The 21,778-nt window shown below is 40.7% G+C and overlaps 3 protein-coding genes across 3 annotated transcripts in view; all 3 read left to right on the top strand.

The window, feature by feature from the left end:
- Positions 1-4,378: 4,378 nt before the first annotated feature.
- LOC308095722 (chemerin-like receptor 1) lies at positions 4,379-5,506 on the top strand (the record flags this gene model as incomplete). The annotated part of the gene is made up of 1 exon (XM_080442761.1): positions 4,379-5,506. The coding sequence occupies one exon, from the start codon at positions 4,379-4,381 to the stop codon at positions 5,504-5,506; it is 1,128 nt and encodes a 375-aa protein (XP_080298887.1).
- Positions 5,507-9,220: 3,714 nt separating this feature from the next.
- The window catches only part of LOC308095721 (palmitoyltransferase ZDHHC18-B-like), a gene marked incomplete at both ends in the record, with an annotated part of 30,502 nt that continues 17,944 nt past the window's right edge, over positions 9,221-21,778 (top strand). The window contains 6 exons of the mRNA XM_080442760.1: positions 9,221-9,355; positions 10,949-11,172; positions 14,641-14,801; positions 16,637-16,786; positions 18,425-18,562; positions 21,671-21,711. Of these exons, the coding sequence (XP_080298886.1) occupies positions 9,221-9,355; positions 10,949-11,172; positions 14,641-14,801; positions 16,637-16,786; positions 18,425-18,562; positions 21,671-21,711 (849 nt within the window). The remainder of the gene's footprint in view (positions 9,356-10,948; positions 11,173-14,640; positions 14,802-16,636; positions 16,787-18,424; positions 18,563-21,670; positions 21,712-21,778) is intronic.
- LOC308094862 (copper chaperone for superoxide dismutase-like) lies at positions 19,975-20,751 on the top strand (the record flags this gene model as incomplete). Its single annotated transcript, XM_080441685.1, has 1 exon — positions 19,975-20,751. The coding sequence occupies exon 1, from the start codon at positions 19,987-19,989 to the stop codon at positions 20,749-20,751; it is 765 nt and encodes a 254-aa protein (XP_080297811.1). The 5' UTR covers positions 19,975-19,986.

Genomic DNA, 21,778 nt, shown 5'->3' with positions numbered 1-21,778 from the left:
CTTCTCTCAACCGCTCTGATCACTGTAAATCCACCTCTTTCCTAGGGAGCTGAAGGAAATATCTAGTCATTACCTAATGTAGGCTACTGTCTGTTTCCCAAACATCTCCTGGAATCCCTGTTACCGCTTACCCTGGTGTTTCAGATCTAGCCATGCTCCAACACAACTGATTTGTATTTTTACCAGCAGCGACACGTCGTGCGTAAATCTCATGGAGATATGGAAAGTGCACGCAGTGCCTCAGTTGGCATAGCGTCTCTCTCTCTTGCACAGTAAAATCCTGAGTTTATAAATTTGCAACTGTGAGAGCATTCAAATTTGACCACGGTTCCATTTGTAGACTCTCATTGTAAAATGTTACATCAGCTTGGCGTTGTGGCTTATATGTTGTTGTTTATCTTAAGCCTCAATTTTATTTTTATTTCAGTTAACAATTTTATTTTGTCAATTCTAGTTTTTGTTATTATGTTAGTTTTGGTGAACTACAATAACCCTGGTAATGCAGCACGGCTGTGAGAAGTCTGATGGGAACAGAAGACAGAAGTGTCTTACGAGGCACCGAATTCACACCTCCCACCAAACAACAACCTGACGTGCTCCTGACGCACCAGGATTGGTGCGTTACTTTCATGAGTCTGTGATGTGTTGTCTAGCCTATTTGAGTAATTTAAGCCAAGTTTATTGGGTTTGGCGAGTTTGTGTCACTGTCTGAGGTAAAGGATGGTGTGTTTGAGAGAATGGTCCTCAAACGATAGTGCTCAATAGTGGATTAAGTGTGTCATCTGTATGTGCTAAATTATTAGCCCAGGGCCCCGTGGGGATTTCCCCCGACCCTGTACACAGTGATCGACATGGTTTCCACTCATTCAAACCAACATCCCCAACATCCATTGTGTTGAAAGGTGCAGTCACTAGGTGTGATACATTAATTGTCGCCCATAGGTGCATCTATGAACATCAATGGAAATGTGGTGTAATTAACTAACTAACTAATGATTCATGAATGATTAGGTGGTTTGAAAATACTGTATGGTCATAGTTCCCAATAAGACTTACAACGGGCAGCTGAAAATGTCCACAATTGGTTCGATCGCTATTAACTGTGTTGTCATGGATACCGTACATTAGAGGTTAATATCTGACACCCTTTGTGTGTCAGATTGTTTGGTTAACTTAAACACCAGTATTTTAAGGACAAAATTGTTTCAGCATTGTCTATCTCAGGAGTTAACCTACTATAACTATGCAGTTACTTTGGGCTAAAGCAGGTTCTCACGAAAATGTATTTATTCAGAAAAATCAATTAATCGATGATCGATTGATAAGGTGAACCAACTATTTCCATCCCTACCATTGACAGATTTATTATTTACGACATTGACTGATTTTGCAGATATCATCATCATTACAAAGTATAGCTGTCCCACTTTCATGTCCCAATATACAGTGGAATCACCCTATAGGGTGTAAAAGGCTACAGCCCTTGTTGTGGTCAGGTCCCATCGCATCGTTGTGGCCAGGTTGTTTTTTCTCATCGCTAAACAGGACGTACGGCCTACTCTGTGACCACATCCTCTGCTCTAGTGCTGTTCTCTACACCCCTGCAGTTTCATATCTACCACCAACATGCACAACACTCAGCATTTTAGTCGACTGTCATTTCTGGAGTGGAAAGAATAATAAATAATTAAATGAACGTGATTCAAGAACTTAGCGGCTCAACAACACACTCACTCCCCGGAGTCTCTCCCGGGTAGCCTCGGAAACCCATGCTTTTTTTTTTGTTACAAAAGAAAAAAAGCCTGGGAGAGCCATGCAGGAACGATGGTCTTAGGACCTTGTTATATCCTAACCAATCAGAGTGCAGAGGGGCGTCACTCTAAATTTGGTGACGTCAGCGTGCTCCGTGCACAGGCCGGGGGGGGGGGGAGGGGGGGATGGGAGGGGAGGCGGGGACATAGATTGGTGAAGCAATAGAGCATCGCAGTTCCCGCCCACTTCCTGGTTTTTCCTGGTGCCGGAAGGAAAAACTTCCCATTGACATTTCCAAAAATATTTATATCAATTAATTTAAGCCCAGAATCAAGCCATCCAGGGTCCTGGTGAATCATGACCATAAAACGTTTTTTTTCTGTGATTTTTTTTATTTTATATTATATGATATACTATATTTAATAAATACCCTTTGTTTTGCCGTTTAAAAAAAATAAAAAATCACAGAATCAAACGTTTTATGGTCATGATTCACCAGGACCCTGGATGGCTTGATTCTAGGCTTAAATTAATTGATATAAATATTTTTGGAAATGTCAATGGGAAAAATGCATTGAGTATTTTGCGGTGGAACCCGGAAACTGCGATGCTCTATAGGAAGCCCCGCACGAATCCGGGCGGCTGGGTTTGGATCCGCCCTTCAAGACCATCGATTGGGCTCGTTCTCTCAGTCTACTCCCGGGTGACTGAACTTCTCACCTTATCCCTAAGGGAGACGCCAGCCACCCGCATGTATCCACAGTCTTATTGTTTTGGTCATGACCCACACACTGCACAAACATAAGTGAGAGTAGGGCCGAAGATTGCTCTGTGAAAATCTGCCAAAGGTAGCTTAAATACACCTGTGTATTAGATAAATTACTTCAAACACTACATAGGAGTGTATCTACGGGGGATATGCTGTATATCCCCGTAGATACAGTATTACATGAAAGAAAGATGATGTCCTGGTATAAGGCACTTTACTGTTTATGAATGACAGCAGTATAGGACAAAAAAAATAAGAAATAAAAACAACTCCAATATGTCTTATTTTGGGTCTTGGCCCAAATGCCTCCCTGCTTGGCACTCAGCATCAAGGGTTGGATTGGGGGTAAGTTCCTGCAACATACTAGTGCCATGTCCAGTAAGTGTACTTGTACATCATGTGACATACTAGCATCATGTCCAGTACATATACATATACAGTACATACATACAGTACATCAAGCCATAAATACATAGTTTCACAAGCCTGTGCAGTACAATGCTCTGTGGTTTGAAAAACAGACTGTAGGGGTCTGGTACCATAGATTATCATGCTGAGGTCCTTTAGTCATTATTATTATTATTATTATTAAATATCTTTTTATCATTAATTAGTTACGTATTGAGGGCTTCTGTCATTTAATTTCCCATGCTGAGTTGTCTTTCCAGCCGTCCCCTGCATACGGCTGACGTGACGTCAGACATTACATCAGACCTTCATAGAGATGTGAACTCCTCAGCATTCACTGACCACAGTTTGAAGAAGACACTTCTCTGGCTGACACCACTTCAACACATTGAAACAGGTATATTTTCTTATATATACATTTCTTATACATACATATATACATATATACATACATATATAATATATAATATGGAGGTAGAGTATTTAACACTTATTTTAACATAAATAATCACTTACACCCCCTTTAATTAAGAGTTGTAAATGTTGAAATGTTTCATCAACTGTATTTAGGTCATTATAAATGCTTATGTCTTACTGAGGGATACTGATACATGAAACTACAGGTAGTGTTATATTTTTTGGTTAAAACTAAATGTTTTTCTTGGTGAGAAAGTTAAAGCTCTATATAGGTCGGAGCGGCTTATTGTCGATATCGGCTGGGGACGCACAAGTTTATGCCCTTTTATTTTTTTCTATACTTTCTTGTTATTATTTTTGTTTTAGAACAAGCAGGTCATCTTGGGCAGTACAGTACAATAGGAGGAGTACGTTTCAGATGATTTTTAACACTCATTATGCTACGGGCTATTCAGTCCAAAAGAGAGGGATCCCATAATAAATCAATATTAGTCATTTACAAAGTTCTCAGTCCGTTTCTCCTCGGTGGCAAAGTGATACCTGTTGGCAGTTTGCCAAAAGGTATCCCATTGATTCACTCATAATCCCAACAGCACGATGAACAGGCCTCCAAATATAGCAAAAATAAATACAAAATACAGAGAAATTAAAGAAAATAAACTAGAAAAATAGCGGTGGCGCTATAAAAGGCAGATGTGAAAAATGCAGTCCAAATGTTTTTCCTTGGCCTCTAGGGAGTGCAAATAGTTTTACACAGATCGGTGCAGTTATAGGTATATAACTTAAAATAATAGATTTTTGGAAATCTAAAAATGATTAGGCTTTGGATCGGTGGAACCACAAAATGGCCACCACTGCTATGCCCTATAATGCACATTTGTGAGGATCAATTAAGATAGGTTGAAAATGGGTGTAGTCCTGCTCCTTTCACATAGTACAATATAATCACCTACTGCACCTTTAAAACAATTAAAAATGCTGTGATAAAACAAAGCGTGATAACTTTGTTTTGTTATTTCCATTTTTAGGACAATGGGGATTATGACCACAACTGCTGTCTATCACAATACAACCGTGGATCTGTCTGGTGGAAATGGCTCTTTCTGGGAGGACTATGAGGAGGATGATGACTATGAACTTGAACTCAACAACAAATCCCTCAAGATCGTGTCCCTTGTCATTTTCAGCCTGGTCTTTGTGCTCGGCGTGTTGGGGAACGGAGTTGTCATCTGGGTGACGGGCTTCAAAATGAAGAAAACCATCAACACTATTTGGTACCTCAACCTCGCTGTGGCCGACTTTCTCGTTGCAGCGTTCCTGCCCTTGAGAATCACAGAAACGGCTTTGGACTTCCACTGGCCTTTTGGTAAATTCATGTGCAAACTGAACTTAACCGTTGTCTACACAAACATGTACGCCAGCATCTTCATTCTGATGGTCATCAGTGTTGACAGATGTGTATGTGTGGTGTGGCCAGTGTGGACCAAGAACCACCGCAGCATCAGAAAGGCGTCTTGTGTGAGTCTGGGTGTCTGGGTTCTGGCCTTGGCTCTCAGCTCCCCTTACTTCATATTTAAGGACACACGGCCCTCCTCCCGTGATAAGGACATCATCTGGTGCTTTGACAACTTTGCCCTCACCGATGACTACAGTCCACCCGCGATGCAGCTGTGGAAGTTTCGCCGTGGCGTCATGATCATCACCGACTTTCTCATGGGATTCGTGTTCCCTTTCACCGTCATCGTCTCCTGCTATTCTGTCATCATCTACCGGCTCAGAAGGAAGCGCTTGCTGGCCAGCCAATCAGGTCGCCCTTTCAGAATCATTGCAGCTGTTATCGCTGTATTTTTCCTGTGCTGGGCCCCCTTTCAAATCATGGAACAGATTGCGTTGGTGAATCTCATGGTGGCAGAGCACAGTGAAACGGTGCAAAACATGATGGTCGTCGGGTTTACCATAGCTTTCTGCCTGGCATGTCTCAACAGCTGCCTGAATCCACTGTTGTACGTGTTCATGGGTCATGATTTCAAGGATGAAGTTCACAGGTCTATGCTAAAAGTGCTGGAGAATGCCTTCACTTCAGAGCTCTCAGAGCAACACTTCCACAAACCCATCACCAGTCCGAGCAAAGATAATTATTTTTCTGAGACACGGGTGTAGGCAATGGTGGACAAAGTACTCAATCACATTACTTGAGTCAAGTATAGACACATTGTGCTTTTTTCACTATATTTGATATAGGCTATATTTGAAGTTGAGTCAAAAGCAAAATATTTGTTTTTTAAATGAAGTGGAGTGAAAGTATCCCAAAATACAAATACTCAAGAAAGGTACAGATATATGAAAACAAATAAAATAAATGTATAGTACATACTCAGTAAATGTTATTAGCTACTGTCCATCACTGGGTATAGTGTTATCTTTGGATTTATTTTAATATTTACAATTGTAACTAGCTTTCCTCTCAGTAGATTCGTCTCCAAGAGCAAAAACAGTATTGTTTGGAGGTTTTCAAGTTCAAGTTTGTAATTGTAAACAAAAACAAAACATATTTAATTTTCTTTTTTTTTTGCCATTGATTTTGTATTTGGCAGGAATATGATGAAGATTCACACTATACATTTTGCTTTGTACTTGTAACTACAAAAATGTCTGTCATCATATTTATTATGCCTATATTCTATATATGGCAAAAGTGGTCTTGCCCTTTAAATAATTTCAAAATGATAAAAAAAATCGCTAAACATTTTTATATAAAAAAACCCCAAATCTACAGGATGTGTTTTGGACGCTTGTACATTGGTTATTTTTGAATAGCTGAAGTATAAAATAGGTTTAAAGTGGTTAAACTGATTTTGATGAGATGCCTACCTTTGATGCTTTCAAGGACCTAGGGACATGTGGGCACCTGGACGAGTGGGCACTTAGGGATGGAGATAACTGGGCACCTGGACGAGTGGGCACCTGGACAGGTGGGCACCGGGACAACTGGGCACCAAAACCATCTGGGCACTAGGGACATGTGGGCGCCTGGAACAATATTTCTACTAGAAATCACGTGCTTGCAATCACAGCGAGAGACTGGACTGTAATAGCAATGATTATGGCTTTTTTTACTTTGGCCTATCCATTTATTTTCTTAATTTTTGATTAGGTGGACAGGACGCCCATTTGGGTGGAATCTGGTAGAGCTAGAGCTTGTAGATCATTTATTTTAGACAAGCGACACCGTCGTACTGCAGATTATAAAATCGGTTTGGCTAGAAAATCTAGAATAAAAAATACCACAAGGATTCGACAGTGACGTCACAGTCATGCGTAGCCGCCTTGGCTAAACGCCATTGCGCTAAATTATCACTAAAGGCTACCCACACTTCCGATTGTTCGTGACGTCATTGTACCATCCTTGGTATTAACACCGGCTGGTCGGGGGAAGCTAGCCGTTTGTGTTCGCCAACAGCAGCGTTGCCAAGTAGACTTATTATAAGCGACTTTGGGCTTGTTTTTCTGGAAAGTTGCTTGTAAATATTGGTGGTTTCAGGTTGCAGTTTTTTGGCCTTGTTTCCAAAGTGTACTTGCTTATTTAGGCTTGCTTCCAATTGTTTGTATTATAATTTAAGTGGTTCTCACATATTTTCATAAATATGTTGTGCCCAAGGAGTATTTGTGTTGTTTACAATGTTTTCCCAAATATATTCCAAATATTCCCCTTTTTATTGCAAGAGTTGAAAAAATAGTAAATGTATTTTCAAATAGATTTAGAGTACTCATTTGACCTAGTTGATTCTTTTGGGCTTGTTTTCCTAGACCTGGTTGCTTGCTTGTTTCTCTCACAAAATATGGCAACACAGACCAACGTCTTTGTTCTATGCTAAACTAAACTACTGTCACTTAAATCTCCTTTGCTCTTGTTTTTTTTTCTCCCTGAACACCACAACTTTGAGCTGTATATATGTATGTATATATAAATAGATGTAGGCTATAGGTCGGTGTATAAAATATAAATAGATGTATTAGTCTTTCAGTTTGCAGCTGGATAATGTAACGACAAGCCTGCATCAAGACAGGTTTAATTAGAATCGAGATTAGACTTCCGGTAGCGCTTCAAAATAATAGCGATTAGTATATTCACTCAGTGGTGAATAATGCTGTTCCCGTGTCTTACACTGATTCTTCTGAATAACTATTTTCATTGAAGATTATGAGAAACGTATGCATTTAAACGTATGCATGGCTAATACTAGCCCTGAACCATCACTGTCATATCATGACTGTCATGAAACATGACTGTCATATCATGACAGTCATGACGAAACTTCAACCATTTTTTTGCACTTTGCCCATTTACAGATGTACTACATCTACATAAACGTTCAGATTTCAAATATAAAGTACTGACCCCATGGTTATACATGTTACAATCACTTCGGGTGGGTATAAGTACCCGTATCTTCCATTTTGTTCAATAAAAAGCATTTTAATCCGATTGGCGGCCATTTTCTCATAGAGTTATAATGTATCAGAGTGCAATACACTTCCCAACCAATAGGGTCGCGTGGTTGAAAGCGTCATGGAGAGGGGGGGGGGGGGGTGGACCTCCCAAAATCATGTGGGTCCCCACATGATTTTTGGGGGGTCCCCAGATGACAGTGAAGAGACAATTTAAGGACTTTAAATATCTTTTTAATATCTCCCCCCAAAAAAAGAAAGAAAAGAAAAAGACCATTACTGCATGGAAAGTTATCAACAAACTATACAATAAAAACTGCTCAAACATTGGCCAAATTGACAAATAATATAAGAAAGAGGCAAACAATTAAAACAAATATTATTCACAAATCTGTGGAACTAACTGTCAAACTAACTGTAATGCCTCCTACAATTCCAAGAGCTTGTGAGGGTGCTGTGCCCCCAGTTCAAATATGATTATTTTACATATTTTGAGAAACAGTGGTGGAAAGTAACTAAGTACATTTACTTAACTACAATTTGGAGGTAGTTGTACTTTACTTGAGTATTTCCAATTTCCAATACTTTTACTTTTACTCCACTACATCTTGGATCCAAATATTGTACTTTTACTCCACTACATTTATTTGAAAACTTTAGTTATAGTTACTTTGTAGATTTGTATTAATATTACAAAACATACTGTAACCAGCCCTACATACATTTTGGCTATTTGAAAATAGCCGATCTACAAGCTCACAATGCGTCGCGATGCGACGCATTGTGAGCTTGTAGATCTGCAAAAGATGTTCATACATTTGAAAACTTGAAATGGGACATTGTGCATAATGAGTACTTTTACTTTTGGTACTTCAAGTAAATTTTGATGCCAATACTTATTTGTACTTTTACTCAAGTACATTCTGAATTCCGGACTTTAACTTGTAACAGAGTCTTTCTATATTGCAGTATTGATACTTTTACTTAAGTAAAAAATGTGAGTAGGCTACTTTTTCCACCACTTTTGAGAAACACTAAATAAGTTATGATTTCGGTAAAGCGTAAATATTTATAAAACGTTAGCTTTTATTTTGAAATCAGAATTAATCCAGCTCCGACGGAACTGTAGTCTATTTAAAGCGTCGCTCTTGACGCAACCGGACAGACAGACATGCCTCCGTTCATCTGAAACACCGCGAGCCCGTCTGTCTGTCTCTCTCTCTCTCTCTCTCTCTCTCTCTCTCTCTCTCTCTCTCTCTCTCTCTCTCTCTCTCTCTCTCTCTCTCTCTCTCTCTCTCTCTCTCTCTCTGTCTGTCTGTCTGTCTGTCTGTTCTGCTGTGATGCTGTCTGCTGCTCTGCACATGACATGGTGCTCCAAGCCAGAGGAACAGCAACGAAAACGACAACAAACGGACGCCACAAAACATGAAAAACTGCGAATATCAGCAAATAGGACCGCAGGCAGTTTCACCTACACCCCCCACCGCCGCCCCGCCCCCACCTCCAGCACAGCATCAGCACCATAAGCAGAACCCTGGAGAAGATGCTGAGGCTGAGGAGGTAGGGATGCCTTTACATGCTTTTTCTCCAGTTGTGTGTGTTTTTTTATTATGCCCTTTTTTAGATTAAGACATTTTTTTTAATATGCTTTTTAAAAAAAAATTATGGTTTGATGTTTAATGTTGCACTGCAAATGGCTGAGGGGGAAACGGTAGGCTATATTCTTTATGTATGTATGTATAGGGAAATTGAGTTAAAGTGATTCTGATTCTGTCACGATCATGAAATTAAACTTGACGATTAATTGTAGGTGCGTTACGTGATATTTGTTTGTTAAAATAAGTGTTAAATAGATCTATAGCCTTTGATCAAGGCTATCATATGTATTTTATCTAGTCTGACTTTTACTTTCGTATCTAGATAGATGCAAATGTCAAAATCGATAACTATGATAGCTCTGGTCCATAGCGTTAGAGGGAGTTATCCTAACGCAATGGACCAGAGCTACGATCTATGATAGTCTTGATCCAAGGCTAAAATAGCTACTATTGTCACTGCTATTTATTATTGCCACTGCTATGATAGCCCCGTCTCTTCAATAAACAGAAAATACATTGTTCAGTTCGGGACATCAATTTCATCCAATCAGGAGAGAGAACTCATAGAGGACACAGGATAAACAAGTTAAATTGGAAGTGATGAAACAAAGAAGTGAGAAGACACAATTGTAACTGGAACACTTTCAAATTGAAGCTGATGAATCCTACTCTCTCCTGATTCACTGTCTGAAATTGACAACCTACCGTAAAATGTATTTTCTGTTTGATAAAGAGCTGGAGAGACATGGAGACTGAACAAACACTCTATAGCAATGATTACTATCACAATATAGAGATTAAACTTTTTGAGGAGGTAGGCCTGTGAATCATGACATTTAGAGGTTTAGAGGTTTTGTACAGGGCACATATGACACAAAGACACGACTGACATATTTAATAATTTCATACTGTCATAATACTTGGAAATAGTGGAAAACAAAATCTGGTACCGATCTACAAGCTTGTAGATCTGCTATTTTCACTATTTTAGAATGTTTTCATGTTGGAAAAAGTACTCACATTTCTTTATTAAGTAAACGTATTAATACTGCAATGTGGAAATACTCTGTAAAAGTTTTTAATTAAAAATTTACTTGAGTAAAAGTACAAAAGTATTGGTATCAAAATGTTACTTTAAGTAGGCCTACCAAAAGTAGAAAGTACTCATTATGCATAATGTCCTGTTTCACAAGTTATCAAATGTATACAAATCTTTTGAAAATAGCAGATCTACAAGCTCACAATGTGCATGTTTTGTAATAATAACTATAAAGTTAATAAAAATAACTAAAGTTGTCAAATCATTATAGTGTAGTAAAAGTGCAATATTTGCCTCTGAAATGTAGTTGAGTAGAAGTAAAAGTACAGAAAATTGGAAAATGCTCAAGTAAAGTAAAAAATACCTGAACATTGTACTGAAGTACAGTACTTGAGTAAATGTACTTAGTTACTTTCCACCACTGATTTCAATACAGCAGAAATATTGATATTGCACTTTTGAATACTTGAGTATTTACTTGAGTGTATATGTTGTCCACCACTGGTTGCGGATAAGGCTCTGAACCCTGAGAGGGACGCTGAGAGGAACCACCATCACCAAGACGACAACAACGTCGACACAAAGAGCGACAACAGAAGGCCCAGGAGGAAGTGGGAGGTTTTCCCGGGAAAGAACCGCTTCTACTGCGATGGACGCATCATCGTGGCGAGACAGAGCGGCGTCCTGCCCCTCACCCTGGGCCTGATTCTGGTCACGTGTGGACTGTTCTTTATTTTTGAGTAAGTTCACGTTTTTATGTTTATTTAAAAATAAATCATACAAATAAATACATATATATGTTTATATGTGTGTCCACAGTGGTGTGAAGTAACTAAGTACATTTACTCAAGTACTGTAGGCTACCTCAATTTTGAAGTATTTTCTTTTTTTTTACCTATTTCCAATTTTCAATACTTTTACTTCTACTCCACTACATTGAAGTGTTTAATGTATGTTTTGTAATAATAATCAAAATCTACAAAGTAACTAGTAAATGTTTTTTAAATAATTGTAGTGGAGTAAAAGTTACAATATTTGCCCCTGAGATGTAGTGGAGTAGAAGTAAAAGTATAGAAGAATTGAGATACTCCAGTATAGTAACACATTCCTTAAAATTGTACTTAAGTACAGTGCTTGAATAAATGTACTTAGTTACTTTACACCACTGAATTTAGTCCATTATAAAACGTTTTCCTGTGTCGATACGTTGATATATGAAATGCATTATTTACATTACAACACAATTATAATTATTATTATTCAATGAATCGAAAAAGGAATCAATAGAATAATAGCTAACAGGGGTGGTTGCAGCCCTGTTGTTGACTCAGTGGTGGGGTACAGTAGTCCAACAGCACCCTCTGCTGGTAGAAGTGGCATTATGGACGCCCGATGTACAATGTAGGCCCAGGGGTCTTCAACAGGGGGTCCTCAGAGTTACCACAGGGGGGCCGCCAATTCTTTGTGTGATATGATATTTTTTTACATTAACCACCAGCGTCCCTTTTCTGAGGAGAATTTTAGCCAAAAATAGCAGATCTACAAGCTCACAACGCCTCGCAGCGCGAGGCGTTGTGAGCTTGTAGATCTGCTATTTTTGGCAAAGATGTTTGGTGTGGAGGGGGAAAAAAGCAGCAAGTAAAAAAAAAAAGTTGAATCTGCAACACAATTTTATACAATATAGAGGGGGTCCCTGCTTCATCTCTCTGTCTCTGCTAGGGGGTCCTTGGCCTGAAAAACGTTGAAGACCCCTGATGTAGGTATTTAGCAGACACTCTTACCCAGAGCGACTTACAAGCTAGTGTGAGATCAGAATAAGCAGAGTAAGCATGAACTACACTACTACACGTTAACAAATAGTCACATAAGTTCAGTGGTGGAAAAAGTACTCAAATGTTTTACTTAAAGGGATACTTCACTTTCGGGCCGGGGACACATTTAAAAAAAATATTAAAAATAAATGAAAAAAGTTATGGAAAATTCATGGCCCCCTCACGCATTAGTAGGACACTCTAATGCGTGAGGGGGCCATGAATTTTCCATAACTTTTTTCATTTATTTTTAATATTTTTTTTAAATGTGTCCCCGGCCCTAAAGTGAAGTATCCCTTTAAGTAAAAGTATCAATACTGCAATGTAGAAGTAGGCTACTCTGTTACAAGTAAAAGTCCGGAATTCAAAATCTACTTGAGGGAAAGTATAACAGTATTGGTATCAAAATGTACCAAAAGTAAAAGTACTAAAATGTTTGAAAATAGCCGATCTACAAGCTCGCAATGCGTTGCGATGCGACACGCGTTGTGAGCTTGTAGATCGGCTATTTTCAAATAGCCTATGTATAACATAGAGCTGATGTGGTCAATGTATGTTTTATAATGTAATAATTTATATTTGCAAAGTAACTAGGACCTAAAGTTTTCAAATAATTGTAGTGGAGTAAAAGTACAATATTTGGTTCCTAGATGTAGTGGAGTAGAAGTAAACGTACTAAACATTGGAAATACTCCAGTAAAGTAAACATACCTCAAAATTGTACTTAAGTACAGTACTTAAAGGAGAATTTTGGACTAAAGTTTTCTTACCTTTTCTATGACGTTATGATATCTTAGGATGAATGGTACAGTAGAACATTTTCATAACTCCACCCCTGAGCCGCCACAGCTTAAAAGGTGCGCGGATAGGCCTTAGGTTAGATCACATATTTTAATAGCTTTTTCTTTAATTTTTTTTGGTGAGATCTGACGTTCATAGTGACAGAACACTGTCCCCAAAAAAACAAACAAAAAAAAAACAGTTTTCTCGCTAGACGAGATTGAAATCTCGAGATTTCAATCTCGTCTAGCGAGACTTCTGTTTTTTTTTTTCGTTTTTTTTTTGGTTGCATAGTGTTCTGTCACTATGAACGTCAGATCTCACCATTTTTCTTTTTTTTTTAAAGCTATCAAATTTCTACTGTACCATTCATCCTAAGATATCATAACGTCATAGAAAAGGTAAGAAAACTTTAGTCCAAAACTCTCCTTTAAGTAAAGCTACTTAGTTACTTTACACCACGGCATTAAGTAGAGTGCAGAGAGAACAGTGTAGTGCCTCAAAGAACCTAGGATACCAGGTAAACAATGAACCTACTGTATACAGTAGCATCTGTCTACACTGCATGTTATCTGAATAACATCATTTAAAACTATAGGATAGCAGGTAAACGATGAACCTAGCATCTGTCTAAACCACTGGTTCTCAAACGTTTTCATGTCAAGGACCCCTAAAATGATATGTATTTTAGCTGTGGACCCCCATCTCAAAGATATGTTGTGCCAGGGACCCCCAGAAGCAAAGATTTGAGTTCGCTTTAAAATATATACAAAGATTTGCACAGATATTTTGAAAGATTCTTCTAAAATATCTGCTATTTTTGAATAGCCAACGTATACAATATGGTTAAATCGGTTAAAATGATTGTGACACTAATTAACACATTTTGCTGGGGACCCCCTGGTACCCATAAATTATTTTTAGTTATTATATAATTATTCTGAATAATTATTATTATATAATTATAACTTTTGGTACTTTAAGTACATATTGATGCCAATACTTTTGTACTTTTAATACAAGTAAATTTAGAATTCTGGACTTTTACTTGTAACAGAGTATATTTCAATATTGCAGTATCGATACTTTTACTTAAGTAAATAATTTGAGTACTCTTTTCCACCCCTGGCTATATGAATATCATTCTGTATTGGCTCTATTCACAGCAGCCACATGATCACTTCCTTCACAGGTGTTACCAATGATACTAATGAAGGCTCTGTTCCATTTAGTGTACTCAGACTTTTTAATTTCCACGACCCTCATAACTCCCCCATAACTGAGAGTGTACAAATGGAACCAAATGGACCCTTTTGGTTCCATTTGTACACTCTCAGAGTGACACACCTGTTAAGAGGCCATTTGGAACCCCCTCAGAGTGTTTCCAGTGAGCCAACATGCACAATATCAGCACCCTGACTCTGTTTGACCAGAATGGAACAGAGCCTTCATTAGTATCATTGACAACACCTGTGAATTTCGTCACAATATGGCTTCTGTGCATAGAGCATATTGGGGTTGAGGGGAAAAAAAAGAATACAAAAAAAACATGACCAAAAGAAATGAATGGTTCTGTCTCCCTGTGGTCTCTCTGTGGTTGGACCGTCGTCGCGACAGCTGTCCCTTCCTGGTGCGTCACCTGACCAGATGCATCCCCGCCATTGGAGGAGTGCTCTGCGTGTTCGTCATCGTCACGCTGCTGCAGACCAGCCTGTCGGACCCCGGCATCCTGCCGCGCGCCACACCCGACGAGGCGGCGCACATCGAGAGGCAGATCGGTATGAAAGAGAGACCCCGGCAGATCACCAAACACACACACACTCCACAATCACACCTTCATCTTGGGGTTCCCAAACCTTTTAGCTGGAGACCCAAAAGAGAAATCTTCAAACTACTGAAAATAGCAGATGTATAACGCTGTTGTGAGCTTGTAGATCTGCTATTTTTACTACTTCTTAAAAGTGTTATTTTTCTTTCCTAATTTATAAAATTATTTTGAAAAATGTTTTAATTTGTTTTTAATTGAGAAAAAAATGTTGAATTATTTGGAGAAATATTTGAACATCTTTTGAAATATTAATAATTCAAAACAAAACATAGGATAAAATGGGTCCATGAGCCACAAATGGGTCCCGACCCACTGTTTGGGAAACGGTGCTCTAAAACATGGGTCTTCAACACCTTGGGGTACGGGACCCCTAGGTGGTCCTCAAAGTTATTACAGGGGGACCGCCACATCTTTGTGTGATAAGGAACTTTTTACGACTCGAACCCTAGAATCCCTATTCCCAGGGGAACATTAGCTGAAAATAGCAGATCTACAATCTCACAACGCCTCGCACTGCAAAGAGGTTTGGGGTATAGGGGGAAAAAAAGAGCAGACCAAGTGCAAAAAAAAAATGTAGAAGACATTTGTAGAATCCCCCAGAAGCAAAGATTTGAGTTACAAATGTTCACTTTAAAAATATATATATTCAAAGATTTGCACACATTTTTCATGATTAAAATAAATAAATAGCTGATCTACAAGCTCAAGCTCATGGGCTTGTAGATCTGCTATTTTTGAATAGCCAACGTATAAGATAATGGTTCAAATCAGATCAGATGCTTTCTTAATGGGTTAAGGATGCTTAGAAGCTTGTTGGCACTCGCGCCCAGCCACAAGTCGACTGCTACCGCTTTGATTGTGTGTCAATTACAGAGGAAGACTCCGTCACAACAGTTAGCACATGCTCTGTAATTCTCTTCTAAGTGTAATGTTCTCTCAAGTGGAAACCTTGTTTGTTCTAAATCGTTACTTTTCAGGAAATATAAAAAATAACCTGTTTTCTAATGGATGCAAAAAGTTATTATTTAGTTATAAGCTCTTGTTAGTACTTTTTATTGGATAAATGCGTATAAAACTCACAGACACACTTAATTATAAAAATAGCGACAAGAGCTCATGTACAGCTCACTATGTGTCACATCACATGTGAGCTTGTTGATCTGCTATTTTCGCTACTTTTGCGTGACACATTTGTATATGACGAAATAGGGCATTAATTTACGAAAATAAAAGTACGAAAAAAATACGGAGATACAAGGTTTCTGCCTGACAGTGATGAATTGTCAGTCAGCGTGTTACAGCTTCCTTCCAGAGAGGCTTGTGTTGGTTATTATTGGATTCCCTGACATCCTGGGAAATAGAAACAAAGTTCTCAAATATCCGACAGTGATACGCGTGTTTGCTGTGTGTTCTACACTGATGTGCGCAGTGGTTGAGTTTGTTTAATGAATGTGTGTTGGGGTGTTTAACACATCAAAGACTTTAAGCAGAGTCACTTAAGCCCTATTTTATACTTCGGCTATTCGGAAATAGTTAGACCACTACTACTCACGCACGCACTTCCTCTCTCTCTCTCTCTCTCTCTCTCTCTCTCTCTCTCTCTCTCTCTCCATGAGAAAACATAACGTTTACATTGTCAAAGCTAATCTAAAAAAACAACAACAAAATGTCAGAAATTGTGTACAATTAAAAGGTAATAAAGAATTGTGTAAACAGGTCTGTCTGTCTGTCTGTCTGTCTGTCTGTGTGTCTCTCTCTCTCTCTCTCTCTCTCTCTGTCACGCAGACAGCGTAGGTAACTCGTCGTACCGCCCCCCGCCGCGCACCAAGGAGGTTCTCATCAACCAGCAGGTGATCAAACTGAAGTACTGCTTCACCTGCAAGATGTTCCGTCCTCCACGCACCTCCCACTGCAGCCTGTGTGACAACTGTGTGGGTGAGTCACCACCTCTCACCAGGGCTGTGTATCTAGGCTCTATGCACAGCAGCCATATCGTTAGGAAACTGGGCCTCTTCCTTACTTCCTTCACAGGTGTTACCAATCATACTAATGAAGGCTCTGTTCCATTCTGGTCAAACAGAGTCACAGTGCTGGTATTGCGTGCATGTTGGCTCACTGGAAACGCTCTGCTACACCAGTGGGTCCAGGTACCCTCATGGTGCCTTGAGGGGGTTCAAAATGGCCACTTACAACTCGGAGAGTGTATAAATGGAACCATTTGGTCCATTTGTACATTCTCAGAGTTATGGGGGTGCTTGAAATTAAGACGTTTGAGAACCACTGTGCTACACTAAATGGAACAGAGCCTTCTGTTCCAATTAAAACAATTGGTAAGTCCTGTGAAGGAAGTAAAGATCAGGCCCATATTTCCAATATGGCTGCTCTGCATAGAGCCTATTGGCAAGAAGATACAATACACAGAGGCATCAAATCGTCACCCCTATAGCGTTCACATTTAACCTCAAATTCAGTTATTTAACGCATAATTGTGACTGGTCAAAGCGGTGGTGAGAAACCTTCTCTGCCCTACTGGGGCGAGGTGGAACACTGGCTATGTGGGTGAAAACAGTCTGTTAACAGAGGTTTTATTGTACTCTATTGGAACTGTTCACAGATGTCAGATGTCTGTATTCATAAATACTGCTGACAGAGCCTTGGACTGCATTTAAAGAGGACCTGTTAAGCTGCGTGGATTGGAGTGCATTGTGGACTGTTGTTACTGTTGTTAAAACTGTTACATCTTAGGTGTCAGGCTATGCTTCTCAACCTCGTTCAACTAAGGTTGAAAGAGGTTGTATGAACGGGTGATCATGTAGGTAGGCTAGTTAGTAACGTAAATAATGAGCTTTCTAATACTGTCATGTTCACTGTTACATCATGCCAGCATAATTAGTCACTTGCCTGCCGTTCTTCCATCACTTTCCAAAACGCTCTCTCCATGTCATTGACAGTGTCACTGTGCTTGTACTAGGTAAATTATATCCACCTCGGTTCCAAAGTCGGAGGCTTTTACTGATTGTAGCAACTCACTCATTGCAATGAATTGATGAACACTGTCATTTTGTGACAACTACAACTTACTGTACAATATACTGTATATTGCTCAGCTCTAGCTGTGAGTCCTGGTTCATTTGCCATAGGACACGTGTTTTTGTGTCTCCTTGCAGAGTGTTTTTTGACCATCACTGTCCCTGAGTGTAATGTGTGTTTTTGTGTGTCCTCTCAGAGTGTTTCGACCATCACTGTCCTTGGGTGTTACAGTATGTGTGTATTTATGTCTCATTGCAGAGCGTTTCGACCATCACTGTCCGTGGGTGTTATGTGTGTATTTGTGTCTCATTGCAGAGCGTTTCGACCATCACTGTCCGTGGGTGTTATGTGTGTTTTTGTGTCTCATTGCAGAGCGTTTCGACCATCACTGTCCGTGGGTGTTATGTGTGTTTTTGTGTCTCATTGCAGAGCGTTTCGACCATCACTGTCCGTGGGTGTTATGAGTGTTTTTGTGTCTCATTTCAGAGCGTTTCGACCATCACTGTCCGTGGGTGTTATGAGTGTTTTTGTGTCTCATTTCAGAGCGTTTCGACCATCACTGTCCGTGGGTGGGGAACTGCGTTGGGAAGCGTAACTATCGCTTCTTCTACACCTTCATCGTGTCGCTGTCCTTCCTCACCGCCTTCATCTTCGGCTGTGTGACGGCTCATATAGCGCTGAGTAAGTATACACACAACTATACTACCTATATTCACATGCTATGTGCATTTCACTCGCTTGAGTACTGTACTTTAGTACAGTTCTGGAGTATTTGGTCTATTTATTTTTTGCAAGCACATGACTTTATCTCAGCTACATTTCAAAAATAAATATTGTACTTTTAACACTACATTACTAGGAAGGGAGTCTTGGAACCCAAACATATAAAAGCATTATGCAAGGGATAATGCAGGTGATTATGCACCTCGGCTCCGCCTCGGTGCATAATCACCCTGTCGGGCTTCAAATATCAATAATGACCGCCTCCCCATGCATTATCCCGCTTATTACACGGCTACTTAATAAATACATAAATAAATTTACCCAAAAGTAACAACAAAACAGAGTATTTCCTTGCTTACGGCAATGAAAGTATTCCATAAGTATTGGGCTGGGCGGACAAGTTTGCCTCGGAAAACAAATGACAAAATAAAAAAAAACTCGCCCCAAAACACAGTCGCCCCCCATTCTATATACTGCCGATTTGCCTGTAATACCGCCGGATTTGCCCCGGGGCGACTGTGTTTTGGGGCGAGCGTTTTGTTTTGGGGCGAGCGTTTTGTTATTCCTCCGTTGTTGTGCCACGATAAACAAGGAAGTGCAGTGGATCAAATAGAATCAATTTTCGGTTATTGCATCGTCTATTTCTCACTTCAAATGTTTTCAAAAACATTCTTGAGAGCAATGTTTAGTTGTAAATGACATTGGTTGTTTGTTTACATGGCTGTCATGTTGGATAAAGCATAAAAACAAGCAGCGCAGGTTGACATGAGCAGGTGCTCTGAGTCTCTGATTACACAGCGGTCCGTTATTGAGCTCATCGGTCATTATCGAGAAATAATGACCGATGACTGACCAATCAGAATCGAGCATTCAACCAAGCCGTGTAATAATATGAATTAACCACTTAAGTCCTGTTTCAAATATAGTGAAGATAGCTGCGACGCAGCTTGTACTCTACTACTAATTTTGTCCCTATATGAAATCTGTGAAACATTTTAACAACAAAAATCTTGTATGGTGGTCTCTGGCACAAAATATCTTCAGATGGGGTCCGTGCCAAATACTGGGTCCATGGCATGTACATGTCACCACTGTCATAGACGACTGATGTCACAGGCTGCTCACATGAAGTCTGAGATCCACATGAAGCTACAGTATGCCGTTATGAAACCCTGCCTTATTCATTATAGTTTGTATGTATATTGTGTGTATGCAACTGTTTTCAAAAACAGTGAAAATAACGGATCTACAAGCTCACAGCCTATATTGCTACTTTTACGTAAGCCATATATGGACTTCTCAAACATGGCGTCACCACGTGGGGGACTTATCCAATAAATTGTGTCATCGTTGCACGAGCGGAGGGGACGAGCGTTTTGAACATGGAGACGAGCAGACCGGCCAAGCTGGAGTTCGGCGTGCAGATGACAGGTGAAAGCTGCGGAGACGGCGTGAGAGCCGCTCTGGAGGGAAAGCCGGGTGTGGAGTCGGTCAGCGTGGATGTCGGTAGGCAGGAGGTTCTGGTGGAGTCTTCTCTGAGCACGGCGGACGTCCTGGCTCTGATCGAAAGCACCGGGCGCAGGGCGGTGCTCAAAGGCATCGGAGGAGGAGGCGGCATCGAACTGGGCGCGGCCGCGGCCGTTGCCGTGATGTCCGGCCCGGCCGGTCGGGGGGTCCGGGGAGCGGTGCGCTTCGTCCAGCTGTCCCCGGACCGCTGCCTGGTGGACGGGACCATCGACGGCCTGGAGCCCGGGGCGCACGGCCTCCACGTGCACGCGCTGGGAGACCTGACGCGGGACGACTGCCTCGGCTGCGGAGAGCACTACAACCCGTTCGGGAGGCGTCACGGGGGTCCCAGGGACTCCGAGAGGCACGTGGGGGATCTGGGGAACATCGTCGCCGGGCCGGACGGCAGAGCTGCGTTCAGGCTGGAGGACGGTCAGATAAAGGTGTGGGACGTGGTCGGGCGTTCGCTGGTGGTGGACACCGGGGAGGACGACCTGGGTCGAGGAGGTCACGCCCTCTCCGAACAGACGGGTAACTCCGGGGCCAGACTGGCCTGTGGGATCATCGCTCGCTCGGCGGGGCTCTTCCAGAACCCCAAGCAGGTGTGTGCCTGCGACGGACGGACTCTGTGGGAGAGATGAAAAATAACCCATGAAGACCTGCGGCCAATTCTACAAAATGCCTTCTAAATCAGTAGTTCTCAAATGCTTTTTGTGCCAAGGATCCCCAAAATTATATGTATTTAGCCGCGAACCCCCCCCCCCCCCCCCCCGCATCTGAAAATGTTTTTTGCCAGGCAACCACCAGAAGAGATGATTTGTGTTACATTATTCCAAAAAATAATAAAATTTTTTCAAAAGAAATTCAAAAATAGCAGATGAGAAGCTCGCAGCGCGGCACAAAATGACGCGCTGTGAGCTTGTAGATCTGCTATTTTTGAGAACCACTGTTCTAAACCAGTTGTTCTAAATCCTGAGAGTTTCCTGAAAAAACTGTTATATATATATATATATATATATATATATGTCACAGGGAAATTGGCATTCCAGGGAAATTGACAGGGGAGCGCTAGTTTTATAGGCGCGGGGCGGTGCTGCGAGGCGGGGCTTTGATGCGAGGACGACGACCACAACAACAATATAGCAACCAGGAAGCTACGCTAGGGGAACGCTGAAAATAAAATGGATAATATGAGAGAAATACTCAAGTAAAGTACGAATACCTCAAAATTGTACTTGAGTAAATCCAATTTGTTACTTTACTCCACTAGTACAAGCCTCAGTGGCGCACTTCGATAATCATTGGACTCCCCACCCACTACCACTGGGAGCCGGGGTTTGATTCCCGCTTGGGACATTACTTTTTCAAACAACCGCGGACTACTTTTTTTTCGCTGATAAAGTATAGTTTTGGACCATGACGGAGGCGCGCCGACTTAGCAGACCTTGAGGCCGAGGAGTCAACCTCTTTGACCCTGTTTGTACCTTAACCTTGACTTTCATCTGTCATTTGTATGGAGAACTAATTAACTTGCTTTGTCTGTCTTCCTTCTTCCTTCAGGGGCTCAAGATGGAAAGGGTTTGGTGTTTGCGCTTCAGCAGAGTCCTGGCAGATATCCTTTTCGTGTGTGTGTGTGTGTGTGTGTGTGTGTGTGTGTGTGTGTGTGTG

Source organism: Gymnoscopelus braueri (genome assembly GCF_963280865.1).
Source record: "Gymnoscopelus braueri genome assembly, chromosome: 11".
NCBI classification, from domain to species: Eukaryota; Metazoa; Chordata; class Actinopteri; order Myctophiformes; family Myctophidae; genus Gymnoscopelus; species Gymnoscopelus braueri.
The sequence above is the reverse complement of the archived record's forward strand: the minus strand, read 5'-3'. Positions and strand labels throughout refer to the sequence as shown.